This window comes from Leopardus geoffroyi, chromosome C3 (assembly GCF_018350155.1).
Source record: "Leopardus geoffroyi isolate Oge1 chromosome C3, O.geoffroyi_Oge1_pat1.0, whole genome shotgun sequence".
NCBI classification, from domain to species: Eukaryota; Metazoa; Chordata; class Mammalia; order Carnivora; family Felidae; genus Leopardus; species Leopardus geoffroyi.
The window spans coordinates 39,068,765-39,094,596 of record NC_059338.1 but is presented as its reverse complement, the minus strand read 5'-3'; the positions used below and the strand labels follow the sequence as shown (position 1 = coordinate 39,094,596).

Genomic DNA, 25,832 nt, shown 5'->3' with positions numbered 1-25,832 from the left:
AGTAAAGAAGGATAACAACTTTGAAAAGGCTTTTTTTTTTTTTCATGGAAATCTGGAAATAAAGACACCAAACAGGTTTTAAATCCACCCCCTTAACAATGCAGCTTGAAGCTCTTCAAAATGACTTTATATTAAGCAGGGATTCACTAATTAATGTGAAACTGACATCATGACCAACTGACCTTGGTTTTCACAGATGACTCTAAAATACAACAAAGAGCTCTGTATTTAGGTAAGATACAAAGAAGAACTTCTTAATGGCTAGGGAATTTATATTATTACAATAACTACAGTAAGTACTTGTGGAATTTCTTCCTTAGGATTTTCAAACAGAATTCTCTTTTTCTTTTAATAATCAGGATGCAGGATTTTGGATGCCTCTTTAATATTCTTTAAGGACCAATCGTTCTTATATTAAAAAGTAATGATATACTCTGAAATTATACTGCCAAAAAGAAGCCTGAGATTGTGTGACTGTCAAAACCATTGTTCTAAAACTGCTGTCCTTGCAAAATCTACACAAAAACTTTCAGGATAAACCAAGAGCACTGATTTATATACAAAGCTACATGATGACTACCACAAACACTAGGTGAACAGTCAGGTGTATGTGTCTAACAAATAAATTTGTGAGGCTATTTTTAAGTATAAACACAGCGAAGCTTAGAAATCCCTTTAAACTCCTATGTTGAATGTTTTAAATCTCTGGGGGAAAAAAAAACCACAAAAGCATTTTAAAGGATAAATTTACCATTTTTGTGTCAATTTCCAAATATTTTTCCTATTAAAAACCAATGGGTCAAGTTTCTGCACATGCCCTTCCCCTGCTAGGACACTCTGTATTTGCAATTTCCAGGGTGGTAAAATAGTATCTTCATTCTCCACAAGTGCAATACTTACCATAGGCATGAAGCAAAGTGATGGAGGGGAGAACTAAACTATTCCCTAAGAAAATAAACAAATTCTCAGATTATTCCCACAGAAACTCAAAAAGAGACGGTGTTATCAAAGAATCCCAGATTTTTGTCTTTGAATCAAAGAAATGTATTGTCATTCCCCCATTTGACCCTGGCTGAGTATGTCACACTGAGCTTACTCTAAAAATGAGGACAGCCGGGACCTCTAACATTCTTTCTACCTGTAATTTTATGATCCTGAAAAGTGTTTTTTTGTTTTTTTTTTTCAACGTTTATTTATTTTTGGGACAGAGAGAGACAGAGCATGAACGGGGGAGGGTCAGAGAGAGAGAAGGAGACACAGAATCGGAAACAGGCTCCAGGCTCTGAGCCATCATGAGCCATCAGCCCAGAGCCCGACGCGGGGCTCGAACTCATGGACCGTGAGATCGTGACCTGGCTGAAGTCGGACGCTTAACCGACTGCGCCACCCAGGCGCCTCCTGAAAAGTGTTTTCAAAAGCACTCATGAGCCTTTCTCAAAACTTCTCCCTCCATTAACCTAAATGCCCAAAGAATGGGATTATGCTAAAATGACTAGCACTTCTCACACTTCCTTCTTTCTAACCACCGTCACCGCTCTCTTTCCCTAAGAGATCTGGTGACAAACGAATTGAATCAGTGTCACTCAATGTAACCATTCTCATCTTTTAATGTCATGGAGACACAGAATTGGCTCCAGATTAGATTTCAATCCATCTAAAAAATTTTAAGGACATCAAATATCTGAGAACAGTTTTGTAAAATTCTAGAATTCTCATTTTAGCACTATCGATTCTCACATTCTGACACAATATAGAATCTCATTGACTCATACTAATGATTCGAACTATATTTCACAAGTGAATAAACATGTTTAAATAAAACAATAAAGGTATCACAACATAAAATGTGCTTTGCCTACCTTTGTCTTACTCATGTTTAACACCTCATAGAACACTCTTCAACAAGCCAAGACATTTTTCAGTAAAACAGTGCTGCCTTGGTAACCCTTATTGTCAAAGGGCTTGCTAAAACATACAGTAAGAGAGTTTTACAGCCCTTATGATATTTCCTGAGTCTCCCTCTTATAGTCAAAAATAATAATGTTAATCTGACCCCAAAATAAACCTTGCTCCTGAAAAATACAGGAGCAAAACAACCAGAGAGCTTGGACTTAAGAAATCATAAAATATCTATACCTACGCGAGAAGTGAAGAAAAAGAAGCCAAGTATGCACTCTCAGACTTGAGGAAACCTGAAGGACACTAGAGAGTGCTCGATTCGGCAGCACATATACCAAAAGACCCTGGAGAGACCATGCAATCCCAGCATTACTGAAATCACGACATATACCTAAGTACAGGTAGAGAGAGGCCTTGCTTTTTAGGATTACACAGTTTAAACCACACACACGCATTTGCCAAAGTCGTGACTCAAAAATAAGCAAAGATAATGTTAAGACTCTGCTGGAAATTGTACAGAATTTGAAAAACCTAGAAAGTGCATGTCAAACTCCCGCTTTAAATAAAGACCAACCTTTCTACAAAGCTTCACAAAGATGAATCACCTTGCATTTTAAGCAATTTGGTACCCTCAACATCTCAAATTCAGAACTTACTTTTCTTTAAGGGTCTGTAACTATTATACTGCTTGGTCAATAAGGGAGTCTGACAGTCTACATTTAGTTCTCTGATGGGTTTGATAAGGCACGCTTCCAGTCTGAGGCCACCACTTGATTCTGTTCTGTGGTTTCTCACCAAGGGACCCACACAGGTCATGTCACCCTTCCCTGGACCCTTTTACTCACAACACAGTTGCCCAGACCCGCTGCAAAACCCTCCAGACAATTCCACAACCTCCCTCTGGCAGTATGTTCTTCTGTTGCTATATCTTCCTTATAGGACACGGTAGGAAATAGAGTAAATTTTCTTAGTAGTTCACATATAGAGAAATTCTATTTTCTTTATTATCTTATTTTCAGAATAAGTATTTAAATATTTCTCCCACTTTCTTAACTATACTTGTTAAATAAACAGAATCTTAGAAGCCTCATTTCTTTTCACTCTCAAAGTTCTAGTAACTGTGGAACTCTTATTAAAAGATCATATAAAACTCAGTAAAAAAGTTGCAATGAAATTGCAACAATTGTTGCAAATAAAGTATTTATGTAATAGTCAAACCAACATTTAGATGCTGGAAGAATCTGTCACATAAATGATACAGCACTTTATCCAAATATCAGAATGATGGAACAATTTTAAAGGCACAGATCCATGCAATAAATTAAAATAATAATCAGTAATGAGCATATTTGGGGGGCAAAGGGAGATACAGTTTTCTAATGCCACAGGGTTTAAAAAATTATGTAAATATCTGACTTTAAGGATTCCAATTCTCACTTTTAGAAGAGAAACATAAACAACACAAGTACCTTATTAGCTTTTACGGTAAAAGAGAGATCTTTAGTGAAGAAGACAATATAAAAATTAAGCCACAATGGCCTCCGATAGGAGTAGAGAAAAGTGTAAAAAAAAAAAAAATCTGATCTATCATTAGTGACATACTTGGACCAAGGAAAAGAACATCTTTCTTCGGCAATGAGCATTCATGTCAGCTAGGGCATGGAAACATTAGTACTGTGTTCCTACACAGACAGTCTTTCCCTGCAGCATCTGTTGCTAATTGAAAGGGACTAGAATTACAAAATTCTAGTCAATTTCTCTCACCAGCGCTTGCTGTGTATAAAGATTTTCTATGCAGGGGCTGAGCATTAGTCTTCCACTACAGCTGATGACTAAAGAACAAAGAGAAAGAAACACAGAAGAAAGCATTTTTTTTTTTTTAATCCAACAATATATGGAACTAAATGGTAAGAAGAGAAACAGCTAAGCACATCTTTTGTTAGTCTGGTAAATTACAATTCTGTAAATACAACTATTCACCTGTAAAGGTCTATTAACATTCCAGTTAACCAACTGTATACGTGTTCTGTTTGGGTAGTCTCTTTGTTTACACAGGTCTTCAAAATTAATTATCAATACTATACCAATTATGTCCCTTATTTCTAGCTCCTAGGCACAGTGCCTGGAACACAGGAGGCACTTAATAAATGTTTGTTGAATACATAGATCCTCCTTGTGTTCTGTGGCACTGCTCGTTCAAGGCACTCAAAGCTTCCACTAAGGCCTCATCACATTCACTTTCCTTAAGTTCCATTGAGCACAGAGATCTCCATTCAGTCCTTTCGTACTTTTATATATGGTAGGCTAGAAAGTTTCAAACATTATCTAAAGCACACCCTGGCTGCTGAATGAAACACAGATTAAAGCAGGGTGAGAATGGAGGTCAGTCAGCTGATCACTACAGTAGTCCAGGCAAGAGATGACCGTGGCTTAAAGAGGGTGGTAGAACAGACGCCTTCCAGGGCACTTCTCTGCAGAGCGCAATGGCCGCTGCAGTCTGTTCTGACATGGATAGCGTATGGCCAGGGGAAAAGCTGAAGAGCCCTGGGAGCAGGAAGAAGACAGGATTGGGAGGTAACTCATGGTTTCCCACGCCCCTGCTCCATGTGAGGAATCCAGGCACACAATCACATGAAATGTGCTACAAATGTACAAGCTGGCTACAATATCTGGCTGCCAGTCTGGTGAGATAATTAGTATCACTATTGTTTTTAATGTTATCAAAACCAGTGCATCATAGGACATCTACACTACTTAGTTTTCCCAAGGGTATTTATTATTTTAGATATAGAGACGATTTTTTTAAAGTTTCCTCAAACAAGACAAAATGTTGCAACTGAGAACAAAACTAGAAGCCATATCAACCATGAGAGTGAAATTTCATTTTAGTTCCAGGTTTGAATTGTTTCTCTAATACCTAGAAGCTAAATGATCAAAGTTTAGACATTTAAACTTTAAAAGTCTGAAGGTGCACAACTGTTCAAAGAGAACACATATTTTAAAGGAAAGAATATGGACAGAAGAAAGGGACTTGCCTAAGGTTTCACATCTCTTAGGCAGATCTTAATTCTCAGAGTAATAGACTAGCTAGAGCCTGGAATTTGCACGTTTGTAGCCTATTATTTCAAATGAGCATTTTGCTCCTTTTTTTCATATTTTATCCTACTTTAGAAAACGTTGGCTGCCCACTTCTCCATTCTACATTCCATAAAGTCCTCCAACATTGTGCTCCATTGATTATTCAAATGCCACATCTGTTGAGGAGCGTATATGAACTACTTAAAAGTTGTCCGTATCACGTGACTCGAATTCATTAGAATATTATCCAGAGAAGCCTGGTGACAGAGGCCAACACTTTCCAGAGAGAAGAGTCTACGGCTGCTGGGGCTCCGCTCTTCACAGCACCACACGGTGACAGGAGAAGCGTGCTGCCCTACCTCACTCACACTTGCTTCCCTGGCTCATCCCAGGCTCTAGCCTTGCTTCCTGCCACCACCTCATGATTAATCCATTGGTTTTCAGGTATTTTAATTACCTGAAGCCCTGGGCCAGTTGTATTGTGCAGACTTGGGATGTGAAGACACATCCCACTCAGAGAATTCAGGCTAGGCTTGACAAAATACTTAATTCTGCTTTTCTACCACTACCCAGCTCTGAATTTCTTGTTGTGGGGGTGACCTGGCAACATGTTCTGAGCATCCTGCAACGATCTGCGGAAGTTGGGTCAAAACTCCTTGATTTAACTTGATTCAGCAGTCCAGAGCCAAGAATTACCTGCTGGAGGGAGTTTATGGGTATCGTTACACTACCGTCTTCTTGTGAGACAAAATAAGAAGTGGGTAACTACCATATGACTTCTGGTTGACTGATTATAATTATAATTCTGAGCTCTACACAATCTTGCTTACTCTCTCACCCTGCATTTCTAGTAGGGGAAAAAAAAAAAAAACCAACAGCATGCTCCATTTTCCATTGATCATATCACAACAACTCCATTCTGAATAGCCATCGGGTGTCACAGTGTTACCCAACCAAAGCCATTAAAGTTGATTGATGAGAAAAAGGCTAACTGAAAATTGTGAAAATGACAGATGCAGCTCCCCCCACCACCACTGCTGTTGTGTCAAGTAGGCAGGGCTTCATGCACTGCTATTAAAGGGGCTCAAGGAACTCCGTTTGCTTTGTCATCCATTTTTTAAAACCTTAGCATTTTTAAACATTTATTTGAGGGAAGCATTTGTGAATAACTGCTCAGAAGGAGTAAGCCCTGGTTACTTCAGGGAGATTCAAATTGACAAGATTTTGCGTGGTACAGGACCTGATGACTTGGTCAAAGGAGCTGGCCGATAGCTCTGGTACATGATGTTTAAGACTCAGCATTGGGGCGCCTGGGTGGCGCAGTCGGTTAAGCGTCCGACTTCAGCCAGGTCACGATCTCGCGGTCCGGGAGTTGGAGCCCCGCGTCAGGCTCTGGGCTGATGGCTCAGAGCCTGGAGCCTGTTTCCGATTCTGTGTCACCCTCTCTCTCTGCCCCTCCCCCGTTCATGCTCTGTCTCTCTCTGTCCCAAAAATAAATAAACGTTGAAAAAAAAAAAATTAAAAAAAAAAAAAAAAGACTCAGCATTATCTCTTCTGTGTTAAGTATCAGAGGCAAAAGATAGTTCTCTTTCTTCTTTACAATAATATCCTAGTGAGGCCAAGTAACTGAATAGTTGCCAAAAATCAACTTAGACCTGAAAATCAAAAAGCAATTACAATGCAGCTATTACTCAAAACCACAAGTATCTAGTCTCTTGTTCCTCTTCTAAAAAACAATCTGCCCAAGATAATAAAGAAAAAGGTTTGGAGCAAATAAGAGGTTAAAGTTAACTTCTTTTTAATAATCTAAAGGTTGAGGTAACCCCCCATTCCCCGGTATATCAGGTACTATTACGAAATGTACGGAGATCTTGTATTTCACCTCTTCCGTATGAAAATATTACTAGTTCTTTGACTCTTACAAATTCTCTAGTTCTAATGGATGAAGAATTTCTTTTCACGAGAAGAGCTAATGTGCTATTCACTAAGGTGCCAAATAGCAAGGATGGAACATTTTGCTATTACTCAGCCTCATTCCCACTGGTAGAGATAAATCACAATCTGTCCTGATGAGAGAAGTATGATTTCAGAATGGGTCTATTTCCCCATGGAGTGACCTTAACACAGAGGTGAAGGTAACTAGCCCATCACTGGGGGATGTGTGGAGGATCCAAGATACATCCTACCCAGGGACAGATCCCGAGGTTCCAGACCTTCAAGCCAGTATAAAGCAACTCTTTAATCTTTCCATCACGAGGGGTCTGCCCGAACAAGGTAAGATTTGCGTTGACTTGAAGCTCTTTTTGCTTATCCTAATATGACTATACTCATGGCACAAACTTCATCAGTATACAGGGATTAAGTGCATCAGAGAATTTTCCTCAGTGTAAACTTTTCACTGTTCTATGGCAAACTTGAAAAGTTACTGGTTCTCCCAAAGAAGATATAGATTCGGTCTTTATGACAAGAAGAACTAAAAACAAAGGATTAGAAGTACTTGCTAATTGTTAAAGGAAAATGTTAAAACATCTAATATGTACAAGAGAGTTACTGTTGAAGTTTTGCTGAAGGGTAAATCAAACAAAAGAATCAGTGTTTGAAACATAATGTTTAAATATTAACCACAAATATTTTACTCTTTTCAAAATTATTTCTATAGCTCCCTCTTGCCTTTTTCTTCTTTCTCCTTTGGGAAAAAAAAATTTTAAAAGCCTACACCAGGGATACAACCATATTTCCTGGTTAGATCATTATTAGTTCAAACTATGTATCTATATTCATTTGAGTTCTCTCTCAACTTCACATTCCTAAAATAGATCACTCATGCTTGCTGAAGTTACCCAGGACCCAAACATTCTCAGATCCAAATGATTCTTTCTTCTTTAAACAATTTTGTTTGTGGAGAATCTTGGCAATCAAATTTCACCCTACTCAAAAAGTGTCTTGGCTTCTCTCCTCCAAATGAAAATACTTTCCATAAATCCCTCATTTCTGCATAATACATATTATATAAATACCTTACAAATGAGTACAGGTATACACTTAGAAAGTCCTCCAAGTGAAATAATTATTTTAACCCTACTAATATTAGACAAGAAATCAGTATGTAACCTTGGGGGAGAAATTCTTGCCTTAATAAAATAAACTTGAATTCTGACTGCATTTTGTGTAAGGACGGTATTAGATGATTTGACATCTGTGATATTTTTTATACCCTACAAATCTATTTGGCTAGTGATGAATTAAGGTCTAGGAAGTCTTAAATAACATGCCCAAGGTCATGCAATGAGTTAACGGCTGATGTGGGACAAATATTGAAGTTTGGTCATTCTTAATTCTGCCTTAATATTCTAAATCTTAAACTTAATGATGGCCTCATGATATTTTAAACCATCCATGGTCTGAGTCCTAGATCTAATTATCAAATACATAACTACGACATAGAGCACCATGCTTAAAAAAGCAACAAATGACATGTAAGACCCATTTATGAAAAAGGGCAGAGGAGACTACCCCCCAAAAATATATTCATAGCCTATTTGATAAAGTCAGGCTAGAAGAGCGAAGGGTGGTAGTAAATAAATGTCATGCTCTAAAACTGAATTTTACAGATAGTTTCAGCATGATTTTTCTATGTTTCACTTTTCACCGTCAGCTGTGAGCTGTTTCCAAGTGTGAAATCGCCTAAGAGAGGAAGCAAAGCTGTCATTTGACATCTGGGAGCGTGGAGATTGGGCTGCAGTAAAAAGAATTTTGGACTTCTTCAATTTACACACATATTCACCTATAAATTGTCAAGTCTGAAAAGTATTCAACGAGAAATATCAATGTAAATTTCAAGCATTTATAAAGGCTCAGAGTGGAGTGGAAAATAAAGGTGAAGGACACACTCTGATAGGTACCATATCAACTTGTGAAGACTGGAATGAGAAACTTAAGTGATTCAATTAGCATAATAACGAACATATCAACAATTTTACTCACTTGCCTTAGATTGCATATTAAACTTTCAAATACAGTCTTTTGTGCTTTATATGCTTAATATTAGAGGTTCTATTTCCTAGCTGCTTTTTTTTACGATGAGAGTCAAGACTTAAAAAAATACTGGTAAAAAAAAAAAAATACTTTCTTGACACTTTATTCTTCCTTTATACTTAAAATGCTGTAACAGAAATTTATTCTACATTATGGTAAATCGTTTCAATGATAAAGCACATAAAATCCTTTGTGTGTGGTATACACAGATACAGAAATAAAATGAGAGTAATGACAAGGAAGTCCTCTAGAGAAGAATAATCAATTTACTCCAGTTTTTATTCTATAACCTCTCACAACGAAAAACAGGAGAACCTGTCTGTAGGGCTCTTAATAAAGTATCTAAAAAGCTCCCAATATGGAAACCAGGCAGTGTTATGTTTATATTCCTATGCTATACCATCTATTCCCACTCCGGGGGTCTGTTTCTTTACTCTCTCTCTTCCTGAACTCTGTCCTGTGTTTCTCTGGTATGAAAGGAACCCATTTACCATGAATGATGTTTATTTAAAATACAACCTTTCTAGAGAACCATCCTAGATAATCTAAGGATACAAAGTGAACCTAAAAGGAATGATTTCTACTTTGAAAACAGGGCTGGGTTTGATCAGTGAATTCGTATTCTCAAGACCCTCTTGATAGGCCTGCAGCTGCAGCCATTTATTTGCTGGCTTTTTCACAGATGTAGACAGAGAAAGCTCATTGGTTTTTGTCTTTTTGTTACTGGACTTGTTTTCCTTAATATAAAAAAAAGTGGTAACTTTTTAAAAAAGTTCTTCGGGTCATTGTAGAAACTTGTGAATATCAGATATCCTTGGTAGTATGCAGTGCTGAAACGACCATGACTTTTTAAAATCTAAGATCGCAAAGTTGGCAGAAACTCTACTTAAATAACAGAAGGTGATCATTTGCATTTCAAAATTTATCTATCTTGCTTTTCCCCTCAATTAGACCAAAACATGTTGATTCACAGGTTTCTGTGTGTGTGTGTTTTCTTTTTTAAACTTATTTATAGAGCAGAATAATGGCCCCCCTGCTAGTTTGGCATGTGCTCAAGTTTCTGTCCGTGTAAATCGAATCTGTTACTGGAAATTTTTCTCAAAATACGAAGGCACATCATCCACAAGATGAAAAGATACATTGCTGATATTATAAAGTACAGGGCAGGTGGATAATGTTTTTAGGACAAAAATGTGATAAGGATTCCCAGGAGGGAGGAGTGGTCGGGGTAGAGGCTGCATGCTGTTTAAACAGAAGTGGGTCGTTCTCATCACGATCTTATGACAACTTTACTTTCTAACCAAACATCAGCTGCTGGACATGCCTTAGAGTTACTCGGACAATAATACTAAGGTTAGAATTAGAAAATGGAAGGGCGGAGGGGATGTGGGAGAGAATTACTGCAACCCTTAGTGTTTCTAAGAGTAGAGCAAAAGATGACTAAGTACTCTGTGTCCCCATGTGTTAATGGATTTGCGACTTTTAAGCATTGAAATATTAGCATATTAGCACTGTTCCCACCCTTTGGGGAGGAAACACTATTTATAGTGTTCATCAGTAGCACTGCTGTTCACTCTTGAAACAAACAGTAATTTACAATTTTTGGTTCCAGTTCCCCTTGCATTGTAAGCTAGGTGTGGGAGAACACAGACACTTAACGGAGTTCTGTAACTCTGGGTTTACAATCATCTACATTACAAGGCTAGCTCTACTTTTCAGTTAAGGCCATTACTGGTTTTATTTTCCCCTGTTGATGAAACAAATTAATAGGTCCCCAAAATAGAAGAGACTTTCTACATCGTTCAATGCATGATATAATGCTAGGGCACTTTTGCAACTCACAAAGCTTGAAAGTACAATTCTTTCACGCAAATAATTAAAACAAAGCCCTTCTTCAGACAGCTTTTCTCAAATGTTAGTGAAGGACAACCTGGAAAATGACAGCAAAAATCCATTAATGGTAGACTGCCACCTGCTGGTAAACTATGAGAACTGTGATTTGTGGGGAAAGCTTAAAAATAAAAATAGGGAACTGATCTGGATTAAATTTGCTGTTTCGAGTACACAAAATTAAAAGTATCTATTTGTTGATGAATGTAGTATAGTTTTGTTAAACACATATTAAAATTTTCAGGTGGTCAACATGCTGTGAATGTTAAAGTAAACATCGTACGTTGAAGAAACAATTCTGCTAGAACGCCAAAGCATAACCTTACAGTTTTCGAGAAGAAAGTGACAATAAAAATAGGAATTAAGGAGTCTGTTAAAAACACTAAACAATGCCTCATCACATCTGGTTTGATGTGAGGTTTATCCTGCACTTCACTTCTGGATTTAACAGGTTTCATCTAAAAGAACTCCCAGATTTGGAGCGTGTGGGTGGTTTAGTTGGTTGAGTGTCTGACTTTTAATCCATGCTCAGGTCACAATCTCATGATTTGTGAGTTCGAGCCCCAGGTTGGACTGTCAGGCTATCAGTGCAGAGCCTGCTTGGAATTCTCTCTCCTTTTCTCTCTGCCCTGTTCCACTCATGCTTGCTCTCCCTCTCCCTCTCCCTCTCTCTCTCTCAAAATAAATAAATAAACCTAAAAGAAGTCCCACATTTAATTTTGATCCTTAAGCCTCCAAATTCATTACAATTAATATATGTATTTATGTACACTGGCACCTAAGATGTTATTTATCAAACTATAGAAGGGGGTGAGTATTTACAAAAAGAACCAGATAACCATAATAAAGTGATTTCACATTGAAATTATTTTTGTTATCCCATTAACTAAATCATACTAATAAGGCTTCAAAAAACAGCATAATATTATCTACTTGAGAGAAACAAAAAACGGAGGCATGCTCTATTGCCCCTAGGAAGAAATAAAATCAAACACCTCTAATTTGAGGGAAGAAAGAGGAAAAGAAACAGAACACTAAGAAAAAAAAAAAAATCAAATCACGTTTTCAGGAAACAGTTTTGGGATATTTGCTTTGCAGGCTGAAAAACTTAGCTATTCCCCAATCCAGGAGTAATTCTTAACAATGAAGGTTGTAACTTAAAACAATATAGCTCTTTCAATCCTAATTATAATCACTTCCCATTATGCAGGGAAACAATGTTAGCATCAATAATACACTGGTTAGCTAGGAAGCGTTAAATACTGTATTAATCAACAACTAAGCAGATCATGTCACCATAATCAGCTTGAACCTCCTTTGAAAGCCAGTGGGGTGACAAGTGAAGTAACTTGGACTATCCAAAGAGGCTGAGAGCCGGGCAAAAGGTGAACGAACTTTGGATTCAAATATAGCCCCATCTGCACTGACAGAAAGACACTCACACAAATCCAATTCATATGCTTACGTGACCTGTAATTATCAGCAAAGGATATAACACCCCCCGAAATAAAGCTCTAATTTAAAAAAAAAAAATAAAGACAATACAGTAAGAGCAAGAGAAATCTGTTGTGTTGAGTATTTGGCTAAACTGGCTATTTTAAAGCAAGAAAAACATGCTTCCTAAAATGTCTCAAATACAGAGAGAACTCTAAAATCTGCTCTGCATGCCAGGGCACCTCATCATTGAAGTCACAGTACTGCATTTTTTAAAATTCCATATTTTATCCACTTTTCTCCTTGGGAATTTTACCCCTGTAGCTGGCTACCTCTCACATCTTAATAAAACCATCCACCGAAAGAGGTTCGGGGTATTCAAAGGTCCTTCTAAACACTGAGAAGTTAGACACTTCTAAGACAGAATTAACTGTCTCTCCTAAGAGAAGTACAAGCCCATTTAACAACAAATACACACACACACACACACACACACACACACACACACACACACACACACCTCTAGAATATATAATGGTTTCTTCCCCAAATTTTCTTTTTTTGAAGGATTTGAGAGATACCCAAACCCAACACCTATGTGAACCGCTAGAGAAAAATACAACTTTTATAAGGAAAAGAGAGAGGCGGAACTACTTTTTCAAGTGAAACATTTTAAGAGATTGCTCTAACCTGGGGCACAGTACATTCTCTCCATGGCATCACTGTCACAGGAATCTTCAACCTCGCTCCACCTGCTAAAATACGTTAGCTGAATGTGTCCTAAAAACAAAACGACAGGAGAAATCAAAACATTTTTCTCTTCCATTTTCTGCAGAAGTGAACTGTAATTACTCCTTTTGTAGCTAAAAACAGTATCATTAAGAATAATGGCATCATTAAGTACTAGAAGCTATTACTGGGGGTGAATTTGCCGCACTGATAATGAAGCTCTAGACAGGAAATGAAGATACTAATTACAAGATAAAACGCCTACTCAGTTAATTGGAAGCAACAGCGAATAAAAAGAAATGCATTTGCAAAAGTTCCTGACCTCTATCATTCAATAAGATGTTGTTTGGGTTCAAATCGCGGCACACAATTCCCTCTCTATGTAAAGCATCAAGGGCTACCACCATTTCAGCTGCCCATCTTTGAATGCAGCCCTCGGGGATGTAAAACCTGGAGTTTAGTGCTAATTTTTTATCAAGGTCCTCAAAAATCTGATGTATTTCCTTGTCTCCTTCTAGTGCTAATCCACTCTCTCCCTTAGTCTCTGAGTCTCTCTGAAACAAAGTCAGTTCCTCTTTAGCCAAATCCTCAGTTTGATCTGTAAACAGCAATACTTCTTCAGTTTTTAAAGTGTCTGTGTTTACATTATATTCATTAGCACCTGAGAGTGGGTTAGAAATATGGAATATGCTTTCTTCTGTGTTGGTTGCAGTGACTGCAGACTCAACCGCTCCAAGTCCTTGCAACTTAGGATCCGAGCTGTGTAACAAAGACATGTCTCCTGAACTACTGTGATCACCGGCTGTTACAAACAACATCCCAAGATCCCCCTGCGCGCTGTGTTTCTCCGCTATACTATGGGATTTAGGCCTGGAGGGATCACTCAATTCCTCTGTGCCATTTTCCTCACTTGCTTGGCGTTGTTCCGTACTAAGCCTGAGGCATAAAACATCAGGGGCTTCCAACAATTTACTTTCAATTATGCCTATATTAGTCTGTGTAAACGGAGTGGGTCCCATTGCTTCACCGTCTTTGATGGGCTCCAGTTCACCAGGTAGATTTACAAGGAGATCGGGCCTTCCTTCATCAGTGCCGATGACATCATCAAAAGCAGCATCTTTAAAAGAAATAACTGGGACAGAGTCATCTGAGCCCCTGCTAATGGTGTCCTGAGCTATAAACTCTACCTTGCTTTCACTCGTACTGAAACCCCTGGAAGTGCCGTCTCCATCTGGAAGAGTGAAAAATGGTTTCAAAGGCTCTGACTTTAGACTATACAATTTTTCTCCAAAATCAAGGCCTAGGAGTTCACTAGTGCTATCCTTACTGTCTATTCTAAAGAATTCCATGGGGCTGTTTTTAGATCTACTAAGGGAATCGGACGTTCTTGGAGAACTATCTGCTTCTAGGTCATCATCTCCAGCAAAGAACTTCAGCTCGTGAGCTATGTGCTGGGTGCTGGGGCTGCCACTGTCAGCAGCAAGGTGTGCTGGGAAGCTTTCGATAACTCTGGGATCAACAGCATTCCCTCCGATCTTCATGAAAGGCTCCTCATTCAAGGACCCTGGCTCAATCTTTTCTTGCCCATATTCATTGCATAGGGTCAGATAACTAGTGGTACATTCCTCTTCTGAACTTGAGCCAGAATCTGGCCATTTTGGAGAGCTATCTTGGCCTTCTTCGTCTTGGTTGCTATCATCTTGAGAGCTTGGAGTAAGACTAGTCTTCAGAGGCAGAACTTTAAGCATCGTTCCACCATCGCTTCCTCTGGATTCAAAGCTGCTGCTGTCCTGAGGACTAGAAGTTGGCTGTTGCAGGTGAACTTTAGTGAGTGCAGATTTTTTCACTTCCCCGATGTCAAAGCTTTCTTCAGGACTTCTGTTTAGAAACTTACTGATATATGACCAGAGTTTGCCACCTGTGAACAAGTATAACCAAACAAATTTTTAAGATCCCCAAATTAATGGTTACTTATTGAAGCCAAAAGAAAAACCAAAAGCATTCTAATAATCAATCAAAAGCAAGTCAGCAATATCCATTAATATCAAGTATGCTATAAAACAAGCATTTTAATAAAATGTATTTTTTTGTGATTTTTGTGAGTAGAGTTTTAAACCTATCTCCTGATATCAATTATTTTTTAAATGACAACCTATTTCTTCCTTTGAAATTATTTTAACAAATACTAATAGGAAATCCCACAGCTAGAACACTGCTGTAAATATGATTTAGCTGTTGGAACATGTGATTATGTTCTGAGCTGTTTATGTAATAATTTTTTCAAGCATGGCCCCTTGGTCAAGTGGAAATACATACATTTAAGTGCTGCTTAAAACTGTATATACTATAGTGTGTGTGGGGGGGGGGGGATCAGCAATATTATTCCATTTTAAAATGCCCAGTCCAAGATTAGAGGGCAGATATGGCATCCGGTATACAATGATGCCATTATAAATGACATATTAATAACATTTTCCCCATTTTCTCCCTTCCCCACACACGTCACGTATGGTAGAAGACCAAGTAAACCAGCTGAGGAAAATTAATTGGGTATTAATGGGGCAGGCTACTGCAATTCTGATTCTATATTCTGATACATATCAGAAACCTATAAAAGTAAAAGCATAAAAATCAATTTCACAGAAATCATAGAAATCAAATAAACACAAAGCAGTCCAATGTTTTACCAGCAATACTTGTTAGGTAGTTGTTTCACTTTACTTTTCTTTTGTTTTAACCATTAAAAACTCAGCCCGTTTTACTCATTAGAATCTTTGAATAAATAACTATAATAAGTATCAAAACCCCATCAAAGCTTTACTGTATTGCAAGAAGAAAGAACAGTTCAGTTTGATCCAGAAATCTGATAAACAATAATTGCAGAAGCATACTTTGTGAAGATACAACTGTATCTTCCAAAAATGGGAAATAATGTGTTAAACATGAATCCCCTCTATTAACATGGAAAAGCCAATTTTTTTCAGCACATTTTTAATGCCTTTATTAAGCATCCTATACCAAAAGTAACATTCGTAAGAGAAATAATTACTGACAGTCAATTATATCTATAAAAAGGTAAGTGGAAGCATCCAAAAAACTCTTTTGTACACTGCCTTTTCATTTCATTTAGAGGGACTCAGTAAATACACAAAGCACCCAGTACTGTGCCTGCTATGGAGTAAATGTGCAGTAAAGGTTAGCTGTTACAATATTAATCCTAAGATATTCAGACATCTCCTCTACCAGTGACCTAGTTAACAGCCTTCTCCCATTTTGATAGTAATTAGTAGTATTGGACATTAGGGCATTTAACTTTTCACTCTCATTCTTTTCTTGGCTAACTTTCTGTCCTCACTAGGTTATACTTAGTGTTTCATATCTCCCCAGAGTCAAATTAAAATTTAAGGGTTCATATATAGCTTTGAAACACATTCACAAAAGACGGCATGCATTGATTCCATCTTTTTTTTTTTTTTTTAGTTTTTTGACAACAATAACCACATTCCTCTTATCACAAACACCTCTATTGTGCCACACTGACAATAAAGCCTGAACCTGAAGCTGGAATTCCTGTATGCAATCCAACTATAACAACGTGTGTTGTTTTCAGTTCTCCTAGATGGGGACTACTGTGAGGACAGGACCGTCTTTTTCATCTTTCTCTGTCTACTGCCTGATCAGTGCATAGGACATGGCAGGCATTCAGTCAGTGGCAGGCATTCTTTAACTCAGATGGTAACTCATCAGAATGTGATGTGCCATCACAAAGCAGACAGTCTCTGTAGTCACAAAGTTCCAGAAATAGCAAGACACAGTCAAGTTCCAAGAAAAGTTTCATTCATTCTTAGGCCAATTTCACCCAGATGAACTGCTGAAATCTAAAATTCAATATGCTTAAATTCTTTCTTCTTGCCCCTAAATCACTTCCTCTTTCTGACCTCTAAGCCACTCTGGCACAAAAACTTTGGACCAAACTTAAGATTATTTTTTCCTCCCTTGTTCTTTCTACATCTGACAAGTTTCCAAGTCCTATAGGATATACCCATAAGGTTTCACATAACGTTTCACAGTCTTCCTCTTCCATTGATTCCTTTGGCCATTCTCCTTGGAATAACTTTATAGTTACAACCAGATTCCTGCTTTAACTCCTTCCTGTATCACTCTATCATACTAACTGCTGCCCAGTTAATCTTCCACTTTAGCACAGATCTTACATTATTTCTCCATTCAAGAACCCAAATCCCCTCGACCCCCTGAATGATATACCAGCTCCACAGAGGCACTGAACTCCTCAGTAATACAGTGTGTCAAGCTATGATTTGGTTCTCCCCCTCAACTCATCAAATACTTCATCTGAATTGGATTTCTCCAAATATAACCCATGCTGGGCTTTCGCTCAAACTATACCTACCACTTAAAGAATTTACTTTCTTATTAGTTTGTCCAACATCTGCTTGTCAAAATCCCAACTATTCTTGACAGTCTCTCAGAATTTTTCTTTTACCAATTTTTTTGATATCCCCTCAGCAGATATGACTCCTATCGTCTCTGAATTTTTTATATCACTTAGTCCCTCTCACAACATTTAAAATATTCTATTTCACATTAATATTACTTTTATACCTTTATCATCTCCTTTACCAGACCACAAGGAGAGGATTCTGCCTAGCATATAAAATAATATGTATTAAATAAGTATTTATTAAATTGGGTTATAGAAAGATGGTATCCTTCCAAGTATTTTGAAAACCTTTCAAGAATAAGGGTCTATAAATGTTAATAATGTCATTATTTTTTATCATACTTTCTTCCTATTTTAAAACAAATATATGGCTTCATTATAAACAATTTAAATAAAGAAAAAGAAAAAGAAAAATATACAACTCACCTAGAAACACCATTAACTATTTGTACATTTATTTTCAGGCTTTTTATTTGTGACTAACACCACATCATGAACATTTTCTAATTTTCATGAGACTATGAACTTGAATGGGCTATACAGCATATCCATGGGATAGATGTTCATCTATTGTTGGACATTTACATTGTTTCCAATCTTTTACTATTAGAATTAAAATAGTATGTACCTTCATATGGAAGTATTTGACATCTCTGACAATTTCACCAATATAGAATACCAGAAATGCAAGTACTAGATCAAAAAGCATGAATATTTTTAATGCTTGTTATGTGTTATGAAGCTATTTACAGAAAGGCTGTACCCAAATCCACTCCCATAAGCACCGTGTATTAATGCCATCTTCATAGCAACTTGCCTATATTGGATATTACCAAGTTGACCGATTTGATTAATCAAATATGGCATCTCACTTAATTTCCATTCTTTTCATTATTACATAGAATTTTTAAATGTGATGGTTGACACTTTCTTTATAAAATTTATTCCTAGCCTAAACAAGCATCCTAAAGTAGACTGTAAAAACTGCATTTTTCAAGAGAAAACAAAACTGTTTTAGCCCTTCCCCATTGTTTGCTAGGTACCCAGGTAAACTTAATGCTTGATATGGAGCTATGGAAACAAAATTTGAGTCCTATCCCATATTTTTTATCAATTACAAAAATCATGAAAATCACAAAACTTACAAGAACACATTATTTCCATTGAAATTTGTCACCCACAAAAGCTGAATAGGTTTTCCTTTCTATCAAGATTAGGCCTAATAGACAAACTTACACAAATGTCGACATTATTATTATAACATTAAAAACATCATCCTTTTTAAAAAAAAAAACAACCCTGTTATTGATAAATCTCAAAATATAAACAGAAAATACCTAACATATTTATAATTTTTAACACTTTAGAAATATAAATGACACCTTTCTAAGCGCCATTGAAGCATATAAAATTGGAGATATTAGCTATTTTAAGCTATGAAATTAGAAATTCATAAAGTTTAATAAAAACTCTGTGTCTCTCATTAAATTTTACTGATTTTCTGAAAGACTGCAAAGAATAGTTGTTAAATTTGCTTGGCCAGAATTAGGACCTGACATTAACAGGTCTGATAAAATACTGCTGAACAATGCTCAAAATCATTTTCTGAACCAGGAATTCCAATTCAAGAAATTCATGCTACAAATAGTTCTCAAAAAAAGAAAACAGAAGTATACAAAGACATATAAGCAAAAGTACTAGAAACAATTTAAACACCAATTAATAAGAGAATAGTTAAGGGGCGCCTGGGTGGCGCAGTCGGTTAAGCGTCCGACTTCAGCCAGGTCACGATCTCGCGGTCTGTGAGTTCGAGCCCCGCGTCGGGCTCTGGGCTGATGGCTCAGAGCCTGGAGCCTGTTTCCAATTCTGTGTCTCCCTCTCTCTCTGCCCCTCCCCCGTTCATGCTCTGTCTCTCTCTGTCCCAAAAATAAATAAACGTTGAAAAAAAAAAAAAATTAAAAAAAAAAAAAAATAAGAGAATAGTTAAAAAAAATTATGGTAAGTCTATAAACCAAATATTCTTTATTCAAAGAAATAATAGCAATATTTGCAAATATAGTAAAACCTTGGATTGCAAGTAACTTGCTCTGCGAGTGTTCCGCAAGATGAACAAACATTTCTAATAAATTTTAACTTGATAAACGAGCGATGTCTTGCAATGAGAGTACTACACGATGCCGAATGTCACATGATCACAACTGAACCAATGATTCTTGAAATTCACTTTGATATACAAGTGCTTTGGATTATAAGCACGTTTCCGGCACGACTCATGCTCGCAAATTAAGGTTTAACTGTACTTACATAGCGTTTACCATGTGCTAGGTACTATTCTAAGTGTTTCACATATATGAACTGCTTAATCTTCACATCAACTATATGAGGTAGGTAACTATCATCCCTATTTTACAGATAAGGAAATGGAGGCACAAAAACGTTAAATACCTTGCCCGAGGTCACACAAGCTAACAGTAGTCTGACTCCAGATTCCTTGTTTTTAATCACTACACTGGTCTCTCTTAACACAGACCTATATATACTGCTAGGGAAAGTCACCCAAGGTACACTGTTAAGATAGGGGAAGAAAACAAGCTATAGAACAATATGTAGGATCCATTTTTTTTTTTAACTAGATGGGTAGGGAGAATATGTTTATACACAGAGGAAAATTTCTCCTATTTCTAGAAAGTGGAACAGGGCATAAAAGTGACTAGGAGGGGAGATTTTTTATTTTTATTTTATGTACTTCTCTATATAGTTCAAATGTATTGCTTTACATATTAGTTTCATAATAAAAAAAAAACTTGTTAATAAAAAAAGAATAATTTCACCCCTGGGGTCCCCAGGTAATTTGGGGTTACTCTTTCCCGTCCCTCATCTCTCCGATGTATCCACATGTGCAGGCTTTTCCAATCATTTTCTTCTAACCTAGGCATTCACCTTTTCTCCGACTCAGCAGCCAGCAATTATGCACTGAGCACCTTCTGTGCACCAAGTATTCTGCTAAACGCAGGGATACAGACGATGAAAATGACACAGTCCCTAATCTTAGAAACTTAAAGTTTTAACGACACACACGGCCTTGACTGAATACAATTACTTTCTCACCTTTTCCTTCCCAAACAGAATTAACATAAGGGATTCATTAATAGGAACAATAAACATTTTAAATCTCTCTCCTAAAAGCCTGTCTGCTATATCCAACTGCCCACTCAACACCACCTGGATATTTAATAAGCATCTCAAACTCACAAGCCCCAAACTGAAACCCTGATTTTTTCCCTCGAAATCGACCTCTCCCACAGCTTTCCCCATCTTAACAAATGGGAACTCCATTCTTTTAGTTAGTTAAGCCAAAAACCTTGCAGACGTGTAAAGCACAATCAGGTCAGTTCTATCTTCAAAACAGATTCAGAATCTAACAACCATGTCTTACCACTTCCACCTCTAATGCTTTGAGCGAGCTACAATTATTTTCACCTGGATTGCCACAAAAACTTCCAAACTGGTCTCCCTGCTTTTGCCTTTGCCCTCCTAGACTACATTTTCCACAAAGCAGCCAGAGTGAGCCCTATCTTGCCACTCCTCTGCTCAATATCCCTCAGTGACTTCCTTTTTATTCAGAATAAAAACCAAACTATAAGCCCACAGAAGGAAGATCGGCCCACCGGCCTCCCCACTTCCCCAAGCTCTTCCCATTCTGCTCCAGCCACAGTAACCTTGCTGTTTCTTATACCCCAAATACACTCTTGGCTCCTGGCCTATTTGTTCTCTCTAAGATGCTCTTCCCTTACATATCCACAACATTCTGCCTCTTACTTCCTTCAGTTCGCTGGCCAAACGTCCCTTTCTTAATAAGGTGACCACTCTAGATAGAATAGTAACCCCCACACACACCCTTTTGGCATTCCCTTTTCCTTCTTTTATTTCTCCATAGAATTTATCTCCGTCTGACATATATTTACTGATGTATTTGCCTATTATCTTTTCTGCTTCTCAATGTAAGCTCCATGTGGGCAAAGTCTTCATTGGTTTTGCTCACTGCCATGTTACAGCTAAGCCTGTATCCCAGTAAGCGCCAATTTGTTTCTAACTAAACAAATTAAAAATGGAAGGAAAATGAGTCCAAGAGACTTACGTGAATCCTGAATAGTCCTGTAAGCGGGAGGAAGCTAAAGCCACAAATCATAAATATTCAAGCATTTGTATTACAGAGAAAACAATTGTTCAACACTTATTTTTCAGGAATAGCTATTTATACATATGAAAGTAATGTGTTTGTGACTTATGCACAACCTTCTAATTCACAGAGGTAACAAAGAAAATACCACTAACATGTAAAAGATAGCACACCGCCCGTCAAACAGTTCACCTGATTGCTCAAGTGAGCAATCCAAAAAATTCGCCTAGATTCTTCATTCTCTAACTAGAATCCATCACAGGTCCCACTGAGTCTACCCTCAAAGCATAAGGGCTAGAACCATTATCTCTTGTCTAGACTATACATTGCTCGTAGCCGGTTTGTTAGTCCATTCCCTATACAACAGCCAGAGTGATCTTTTTAAAATGTAAATCAGATCTTGTCGCTGCTTTAGATAGATATCCAGGGGTTTTCCAATGCACTTGAATAAAAGCCAAAGTCCTTACCCTTCAGTACAAGACTCCTGCCTATTTCTCCCATAGCCTCATATACGACAACTGCCCTCACCTACCATACACTGCAACCAAATTGTCTCCTTTCTTGTTTATCGAACGTTGTTTTTGCTTTTGATTTCTTAACATTGGTCTCTCCCACTTACATCCAAATGGTTGTCATTCAGCACTCCTCTTAAATGGCACCTTCTTAGAGCAGGCTTCCTTGACTATCTAATCTAAAGTAGTCCCCCAGTCATCCTATTTTAGAGTTCTCTGTTAGAGATCAGTGGAGTCCCTATTATTAGCCAATATTATCATGCTTTTGGTTTTCTGTTGGACTCTCCACAAGAATGAATGTAAGTGTCAAAAGGGCAAGCTCTTTTCCTGTGTTGTTCACCTAAGAGAGAGTCTAGCGCATAATACACACTCAATAAATTTGCTGAATGTTAAATGAATCTACGGTCCCTATTTGCACTTTAATTTAATATCTTTGTGTTATAAAATCTTCGTAAAATTAAACAGTAACAGTCAACAAGAAATGAAGAGTCAACAAGAGATCCTCCCTCACCAAGTTTAAATAATCCAGGGCAAATTCTATGATCACGTAGCCATTCGGAGTCAGGTATGGCCAACAATAAAGGAAAAGAAGCTTGGTAAAGATCATCTGAAACAGTAGAATTTAATTGATAAAGATTTTCTCAGAACTAAAGTAAAATCAGTTGCAACAGCAGCTTTGAGAAGTGTAAGACAGAGTGAGAAGATGGCAGAAGAAAACCGGAAGTGTGTTCTGGAGAAGGAAGAGAAAGAACAGGAAGAGGCCGCAAACAGCAGAGGCAAACTAGAATCGAAAATTTGCCACAGATAATCTCCAACATGAATAATCCACCCTGGGTAATAGAATATTGACTATAATTACATTCATCCTACTGACCTTGTTCTAAATTATTATGGATTATTACTACGCAAGTTATTTTGTTCCACACCAGAGGTGGCTGTATTTCGCTATCAGATGACATGACCTCTAATTCAATAATGTCTGTAATGCACTGGTATCCTCAGATAAAAGCTGTCTATAATGTCTGAACAAAGGTGAATTAGTTATCCAATTCACACACGCAATTAACTCTCTTAATACCTGAGAGACCATGGAGCCCCTTCTGAATTTCCTATTAAATACTACATATGGAGGTCTTCCCTCCATCTGTAGTTATCTTGTGCTGTACTTCATAATAAACAATATTAATAGTTTATTGCCCCCGTCAAAAATCTTGCATTAGTTATCATAAAAGACCTCATTCCACAAAGCAATGACTCATTTTCCTGGGAAAATGCATTAAATTCAAATGCCATGCCTATTAGTAAAACACACTTGTTTATTCTCAGTAATGTAAAAATAATAACAACACCTTCGTGAAATATGGAAAATAATTTAATTTTTTTTTACTATTTAAAAAAACACCTCTTAAAAGCCAAAAGGCGACTGTTTATTTTGTGGGTTTATATTTATATGTTGTATTTAGTCATTCTAAATAAAAGACTATTTATTTAAATTCAGGTATTAAAGGGCAAAAACAAATCAAAACAGTATTTTTTTGCCACCTGTTCCCTCTACCAAGAGCTGAAATTTCATAAATAGTTTGAAGGCAGGGCACCATGCCTCTGCTTTGTACGCATATGTGATGCCAATGGCTGTGTTCGTAAAAACCCAGATCAGAATAACTAGGTAATGTCAAACGTTAAGCAAATACCCGTGCATTCTAAAAGAGGAGGTAATTAATTAATTCTTCAGGGGATGCTTTTTAAGTCATCTAACATTAATGTATCCTTTTCGCAGAGAACAAAATAAAACCCCTAAAATACAACCTAGCTCTTTTAGCACACCTTCACCTTAAAGTTCTCATCAGAGTAGACCAATTCTAGGAGAAAGTAAGTAGTTATGTATATCTAACAAGGTTACTGTAGTTCAAATGAAATCCGCTGCTCACCTGGGTTTTCGTTTTCCCTCACAACTCAAAGAGAGCAGAGGAATAAGGAAACAGTTTCTTACATGTGTTTTATATGTTTCATCCGCTCATGCGATGACAGAAGAAGGACATTATGGAAACGGAAGAGCTAAGGAGATGATGACATTCTTTGCTCCATAAACAATTTAAACTACAAACTAACCTTCCGCGTGCTGCAGCACAAGAAATACCGACTCCTCAGAAATGATGTACTTGTGCAGACACACCATGTTGGGCACACAGCGGGGGATGATGGTCTTTCTGTTCCTGCTGTATTCACTGCTTTTCCTTAGACCCTGACAGAGAACAAAAAGGTCAGTTGTACCCTCAGTTGCCTTTGGAGCCTGCTGTGCTCTGTGTTTATCAACCAAACTAATCTATCCGAGTTACTCTGGGCTTCAGAGAAACCACTCATCTGCTGCTCTATGCCCCTCGGTCCCTGGAGGCTCTGCTGATGGCATCTGGCGTGAATCCAGAGAACGGAAGATGCCACAAAGCTGCCATTAAAATCAATTACGTGGGTCAGTGTTTTTATTAGAGATGCTCTCAAACTAAGTCATCAGGATGATACACAGTTATTTCTCTATGACCTTTTCTTAAGTTTTATTTTACATATATAGACAGATCTTTAAAACAGTAGACATTGTGAGATCATTCAAATTTCTGAGACACAAAAGGTATTCCTGATGAAACAGGTGATTTAAAATTTCAGGCCAAAAACAGTATAAAGACTATTTTAAAACTTCTCCAAAGGAACAAGGTGGGTATAGTTTCTGGTGTCTTACCCTGGTTTAAAAATCTGGGGAGATGCCAGTGATAAAGTATACTCAGAAAGAAATTTGTTTCCGCATATGTTAATGTAACTTACTGCCATGCTGTAAGAATCTGAAAAAAATACATAAAACTAATCTGAAATTGATTAACTCTAGATGCTGTAGAAATGATTAAATTAGGATATTTTAGAATATGTACTGCCATAAGCCATTTCAATTTTGAAATTACAAAAATGAGGGATGTTTCTTTCCTTGTTCCTAGAATTTAGATTAAAAAAAAAAAAAAAAAAAAAAAAAGAGTGCCAGGAATGTAGATAACACTTTCCCAAATACCTGAAACAGAGACTTTAAGGCAAAATTTCAGTTCTTAGGGACTGTAATCGTAATCAAAGGGCAACTGTGTGCAGTCCTCACAAATTACACAAAATGTTTTAGAGGTATATTTAAAGTACACACTATATATTTAAACATGAGGGAATGAGTCTTCAACTTATCCAAATGACCACCTCTAAAGGCATGCTATAAAGTATTTATCAACTGTGACAAAAAATAGTAAGTAAAAGAAATACAGACCACCACAAACACAAAAGAACATTCAAATACCCAAGAAAAAACATTAAATATTTTTCTTTCAGAAGCATAATTTGAAAACAAATTCCTAAATTCATTCAACATACAAATTCTACTTACTTTTAAAATGAATGTCTGCTCTGTCCTTGTGTCCATTACAAGTAAAACCTACATAAAAGACATGAGTAATGAATCATTCACAGTACAATGAAACATGGACTTGTAACTTTTTGAAACTATACTTTAAAGGTTTGGGGGATGGGGAGTGTTGGAATTGACTCCACCAAAGTTGTTAATTTCTGAATAGATTTTTTTTTTTTTTAA

At 37.2% G+C, this 25,832-nt stretch overlaps 1 protein-coding gene across 11 annotated transcripts in view; it reads right to left on the bottom strand.

The window, feature by feature from the left end:
• RPS6KC1 (ribosomal protein S6 kinase C1) overlaps window positions 1-25,832 on the bottom strand; it is a 225,490-nt gene that overhangs the window by 60,269 nt on the left and 139,389 nt on the right. For 9 of the 11 annotated variants that reach the window (XM_045452516.1, XM_045452515.1, XM_045452511.1 and 6 more), the window contains 4 exons: window positions 25,629-25,676; window positions 24,329-24,461; window positions 13,388-14,983; window positions 13,027-13,116 (listed from right to left, as the gene is read on the bottom strand). In XM_045452516.1, the coding sequence (XP_045308472.1) occupies window positions 13,027-13,116; window positions 13,388-14,983; window positions 24,329-24,461; window positions 25,629-25,676 (1,867 nt within the window). The remainder of the gene's footprint in view (window positions 1-13,026; window positions 13,117-13,387; window positions 14,984-24,328; window positions 24,462-25,628; window positions 25,677-25,832) is intronic. The other 2 variants (XM_045452518.1, XM_045452520.1) reach the window with 1 other exon arrangement.